General features: G+C 32.6%; 1 protein-coding gene across 2 annotated transcripts; it reads right to left on the bottom strand.

Moving 5' to 3' along the window:
• Window positions 1-2,687: 2,687 nt before the first annotated feature.
• LOC107862898 (heavy metal-associated isoprenylated plant protein 7) lies at window positions 2,688-5,148 on the bottom strand. Of its 2 annotated transcripts, none has more exons than XM_047409556.1 (5): window positions 4,689-5,148; window positions 4,355-4,550; window positions 4,051-4,256; window positions 3,796-3,883; window positions 2,688-3,416 (listed from the first exon to the last, which is right to left on the bottom strand). In XM_047409556.1, the coding sequence occupies exons 1-5, from the start codon at window positions 4,695-4,697 to the stop codon at window positions 2,914-2,916; spliced, it is 1,002 nt and encodes a 333-aa protein (XP_047265512.1). In that variant the 5' UTR covers window positions 4,698-5,148; the 3' UTR covers window positions 2,688-2,913. The 2 variants fall into 2 exon arrangements, with proteins under 2 accessions (XP_047265512.1, XP_016564092.2); XM_016708606.2 differs by having other exon boundaries at window positions 4,355-4,535; window positions 4,689-5,020.
• Window positions 5,149-5,890: the final 742 nt, after the last annotated feature.

Genomic DNA, 5,890 nt, shown 5'->3' with positions numbered 1-5,890 from the left:
TTATATCAAGAACGAAGTTCATGCACGTGAAGTGAAGAACGCGGATCAAGTGAAGAAAATCAAACTAAAAAGGAGAGATTTGTTAGAATTTTTGCCCTAATTTTATTATCAAAATTTAAGTTTTTTTTTTTTTTTTTGAAGAAAAAGAAAAATAAAACCATAATTTTTTTTTGAAGAAAAATAAAAATAATACCATAATTACTTTTACTTTTCCTGAAAGGAAAATATAAATTTTTTTCATATTTGGCAAAACTCTTTTTTGGAGAAAAGATTTTGAAACTCCATAAATAGAAGAATCTCTTCTCATATAATAACACATAGCATCCACATTGTAGCCTTTTAAGAGTTTCGTTTAGAGAGAGATTTTCTCTCTCATTATTTTTATGTTTTTTAATATTATTTTTAATATTAGATTTTATATGTAGGCCAATTGGCCAAATAATATAATAATATTAAATTTTTAGTATTGTTTTGTGTGTCTTCTGAATTATCACCTCCTTGGTATGCAACTAATAGCTTCCGCATGACGCTCTGTCGATTTCGAACCCAACAGTAAACGAATGAATAATCAACTAAAATTATCATAAAAGTATCATAAATTTGACAACCACTAGGAATTTGATGAGATTGGAAACAGTCTCTTTGCCTCCACAAGATAGTGATAGGTCTGCATACGCTCTATCCTCTCCGGACCACACGTATGAGAACTCACTTGGTATGTTGCTGGAGGGATATAATGAGACAGATATAATTTCTCCTTTCTTAACCTGAGCTAATTGGCCTTTGTGCAACCCGAATTCAAATTAAAAGGCTAACAACTAATAAGTATCGTGTACCAAATGGTTATACAAAAAATCACAACATGTACGCATTTAATTCTACAACCAAATTAAGCCAAAGGAAACCCAATTCAACAAATGTGCTATTACTCATGCAAAACAAAATAAATATATCATCTTGAAATTGTGATCACCATGATTAGTTGCAACTTTCTTAGGGTATGCTTCCTCTAACAAATTTTTAAGTATTTAATTTTGATTTTAAAGATCAGTTAAATTGACTTTTTAAAAATAAATATGATAAGCATTTTGAGACTAAGGGCCTATTTGGATTGGCTTTTGATAAGTGTCTTATAAGTCAAAAGTCAAAAGTCATAAGTTGGTATTATCCTAATTTTGACTTTTGACTTATAAACACTTATTTTGACTTTAAAATAAATGCTTAAAAATACTTTTTTACTTTGTCAAAGACTATCAAAATTGAAAAAGTGCTTAAAAGCTAAAAACACCTGTAAAAAAAAGCAAATTCAAACACTCTAAGGGAGTACAGCGTGATGTGCGCCATGACGAAGCAATTTTAATGTGTATTGAAACTGAAAAGAACAAAATAACCTCACGTTTGTGTCATTTAATGAAATGCTCAGCTCGTGAATGCACATCAACTTTTTATTTTTGGGCAACTTATACAAAACAACAACTGCGGTTGTTACTAATGCAAAAAAATAGTACTAATTACAAGAGAAATGAAGGAGTATTCTTTTATATAGATATGTATTATGCATGATTTATTGTGATTCATCTTTTATCTTGCATAAAATAATACTTATATAGATTATATTTTCTTATAACTTATACATGCACTAGTTGTTGCGAATTTTTAAATTATAAACCAACCACCGTATTAATTTATGTATAACAATTTCCCTCCAATCAACGTCTACTAAATGTAGTACTCCCTCGTCCCAATTTAAGTGTCTTGCTTTTCTTTTTAATGTCCCAAAAAAGAATGCATCTTTATATATGTAGTAAGTTTTCCAATTCATACATTCTACGTGACAAGTTTAAAAATATAAAATTTAAAGACTATGCCCATCACATCTTTAATCTAAAATTACAAAATTCAAAAATCACTCTTTGTTTCTTAAATTTCATTCTCAATCAGACTAAAACACTTGGAATGATAGAGATATTACTCCCACAAAGTTTAGTTCACCACCAAATAGATACCAAACGACCCCCAAAGTGATCCATAACAACTAGACTATAAACTTTTGGCACACCAAATCTTTACCAACCTCGCAACTCACTGTTAGTTTTTCGTTGAGAATTACTGGATTATAAAATTGACACTTCCTATTATACCCACTACTATATGTACAACCAATCAATGAATGTGACACTTTAACAGCAGGTTAATCCAACAAACATTTCTCAACTTTATTTAAACATAAGACAACAAAAAAGTTCATGGTTCTTGCTTTTTACCTTTACTTCTAGTTACTTCCATAAACAAAATTTACATCACTAAACTCACCCTCCCCACTTAGCTCCCATCTCCAACAACTTATTTTCTTGTTTTTTTTTTTTTTTTTTAAAATTGTATTTTGTAATATCACATCAACTTATACGCATCTCAATTAATTTCATAAAATATTTATTATCTTATCCAAACAATTGATGTTACCTTCTCCAAACAATACGTACTGAATAACTTTGTACACCAAGACCTCATCGATAGCAGTAATTCTCAACCTACTTTATTGAGACCATAAACTGAGACCATAAACCAAAGGACAAGGTCCATAGTTAAGTATTAGAAACAAAACTTGCAAGTATCATGTATGACATTCAGAAATCTACCAAGTATACTACACTAATATGTTAGTAATAAACTAGTACTACTTTATATTGGTATATAACAAGAAGATTATAATAAAAGAAAACCATAAAAAAGGTACAAAGTGCTCACAAAATTCTCTAGTTTTATGGCTGCAGACTTATACTTAAAGGCCCACAGACAGGGCCACATGTAGAGCACCACCATAAACAACAAGAAGTAGAAATGGCCATGGACATTTCCCATGTGACCACAAACTCTTTCCTTTCCACATATACCCTTCATGTTCCTCCTAATTTACATCACTGAACATGCATTGGGGTTCTCATCACTAAACATTTGTGGAGGGTAAGGATTATAATACATCTCATGTGCATATCTTTGAGGGTAAAGCTGGTAATAATTCTGCTGTGGGTAATAGTAGTAAAACTCATTCTTCTTCATTTCCAACTTTGGATCTTCTTCTTGAACAGCAACCTCTTTACCTGATGCACCTTCTTCGGCACTGCCGGAAGCTGCATCAGCGGCTGCACCGGAGGCACCGTCTCCGCTGCCGCCACCTTCTTCCTTTTTCTCTCCTTCCTCCGCTTTTTTCGCGTCTTTTTCGATTTCTTCTGCTTTCTTCTCTTCATTGCCTTCTTTGGGTTTCGCCTCCTCTTCTTTCTTTTCTGGTTCAACTTTCACTATGACAGCCCTTTTGCCTGTTCTCTTGCTTACATACTCCACCAGCTGTGCTGCCTCAAATACCCCTTTTACTGTCACTTGTGAGTTTTTCAAGTCTGGTTCTGCATTCTCCACACCTAAACCAAAAAAAAAGATTTTTAAAAACTTAAATGGTGTCACTATCCAAATTCCATTTAAAGATTCTTTAATTAGTTTAACAAATGAAATTGATTAGTTGTTGACAGAATGTGTTTGAATTGACTTAAACTTGAAAAGAATCTTTAAGAAAATGATTATATTATTCTATACTATTAAAGACTGCAAGGGATTGTGGAAGATGCAGAGAATATAGAATCCTTAAAATATACTACTGAAAAACTTACCATAGAGATCCGAAAAAGGGGAAAAAAGAATGGCTCTTTGGTAGCAAATAATCAAAAAAGTTCATAATAATGAATACAACGTACACAAAATGAGGAAAAAAAAGATTCAAAAGGAACAAAATAATAATAATACCTTTCATTTTCTGTATACGCCTTTTGATTTCTTGAGCACAAGCTTCACAATGCATGTGAACTTTCAGAACAACAATAATCACTTTGGGCTGCAGCAGCAATAAACAAGCCAAAAACATTTACTATATTTCATGAATTTACCTCAAAAACACAAACCCCAGAAAGGGATAAGACTAAAAAGCATCATAAAAAGAAACAATTTTTTTTTTTTTTAAAAAAGGAGAGATTAGATTAGATTAGATTAAATTAAACAAACCTCCTCTTTTTTCTCTTGGGGTTTAATTACTTCTTTCTTCTCCATCTTCTTGGGCTCTTCTGCCGGTGGTTTTGGGATGGGTGAAAGAAGCTCAACTTGACGGTGGCTCTTTTTTTGAACTCTCTCTAAAACCTTCAATGGATCTGCTTTTTCTCCTTTTACCACCACCTTATGACTCCTACAATCCGTCATCACATCTTCAACTCCTGCATAAACAAATAGTTATCCAATTACATTCACTTCTTGAGACACCACCCATAGGAAGAAAACAAAAAAATCTGTTAAATCTAGTACTAATAATTACCTTGGAAGCCTTTGAGGGATCTACGAACTTTACGAGCACAGCCTTCACAATGCATGTAGACTCTTAAGATTATTTCTTGAGGTGGAGGTGGTGGTGCATCTTTGGATTCCTCTGTTTTTCCCTCTTCATTCGGTGGAGCCTCCTCTTTCTTCTCTTCCTCTGGTTTTTTCACTTCTTCTGCAGGTTTCTTCTCTTCCTAAAAACAAACAAATAAATTATTATATCAGAAAATCTTAGTCGCTCAGTTTTGTCCTCCCAAGAACTTATATTTTCGATAGAGAAAAATAAAATGGAAGCAACAAACAAGAGAAAGGAGAAAGGGGAGAAAGCAAACCTCGCCCATTGAAGTTCAGTTGTTGGATAAGCTTTAGCCAACAGAGAGAAAATCTCAAACTCTCAACTCTCGGCACACAACTAAGAATGCTGTTTTGTTTTTCTCTCTCTCTTTTTATTGTAAAAATTGTGGGAGTGTAGCTAGTAGTAGTGAGTGTTGGTGGGGTGGGTGTTATTCTCAAGAAAGAAAAAAGGTTAGTATGTATTGGGTCTGGCAAGTGATGAGCATGCACATAGCAACGAGGCGCTCGCTCGCTCGCTCACTTAACTTGGCTCATCGTCATCTAAAGCACAACTGGCGTGGCTTTTATATATAGGAAGTGGCACGTGCCAAAGTCACTAAGCCTTGCTACTTGGGAACCTCTTATAAGTAACAGTTTTGGTTTTGGTACTGTTCCAGAACATTACAGCGTTTCTATTTTGGTCTTGTGTTTGGTTACGTGTTCTCTTTTTTCACTACTAATATACATTTTACGTCATTTTGTACACCATAAAATACCAGTAGTGGATTTTGATATTTTTTCATTTTCTAACTATATAGCAGTAGTAGTACTTAGCTTTGTTTGCAGTAGATTTTGAAGGTATGATTTTTAAAATTTGAAATTGTACTTGAATAAGTATTTATTTGAGAAGTTGTGCAATTTTCTGAGTGGTAATTTCAAAACCTCAAAAACTGGTCAAATTTAAAAAATTTAGAACTTTGAATTTTTAATATTTGATTAGATTTCACAATCAGACTTAAAATAGTAAAAGATCAAATTTTTAATTTCTTGGCCAAAGTGGAAATTATTAGAAGATGGGATTTTTCTAAAAAAAAAAATGATCAAATTTTATAGTCAAAACTTAAATAATATGGAAGGTTAGATTTTAAAAGTCTAATCAAATTTCATGATTAGACGTAGACACATAAAATTTATTGGATCAAATTTATATAAAATTTGAATTAGATCCATATTTTATTGGGTTTAAAATTATTTTAGGCTTAAAAAATAATAAGTCCATTTTATTCCTCATCATAGTTCATCTCACCTTGAAGCTCAAACTCATCAAGTGACGTGACATCCTAGTCAAATCTAAAACCAATAAGACGCTGCCACATGTACAAACGATGTGGAAATCTCATTCCAATTCAACAACAAGTCAAAAGGCGTCAAGTGTCCCAAATGACATGTTTTCAGCCAATCACAAGCAACTAGGCCTACC

Source organism: Capsicum annuum, chromosome 3 (assembly GCF_002878395.1).
Source record: "Capsicum annuum cultivar UCD-10X-F1 chromosome 3, UCD10Xv1.1, whole genome shotgun sequence".
Taxonomy (NCBI): domain Eukaryota; kingdom Viridiplantae; phylum Streptophyta; class Magnoliopsida; order Solanales; family Solanaceae; genus Capsicum; species Capsicum annuum.
This window is presented reverse-complemented; position numbering and strand designations above follow the sequence as displayed.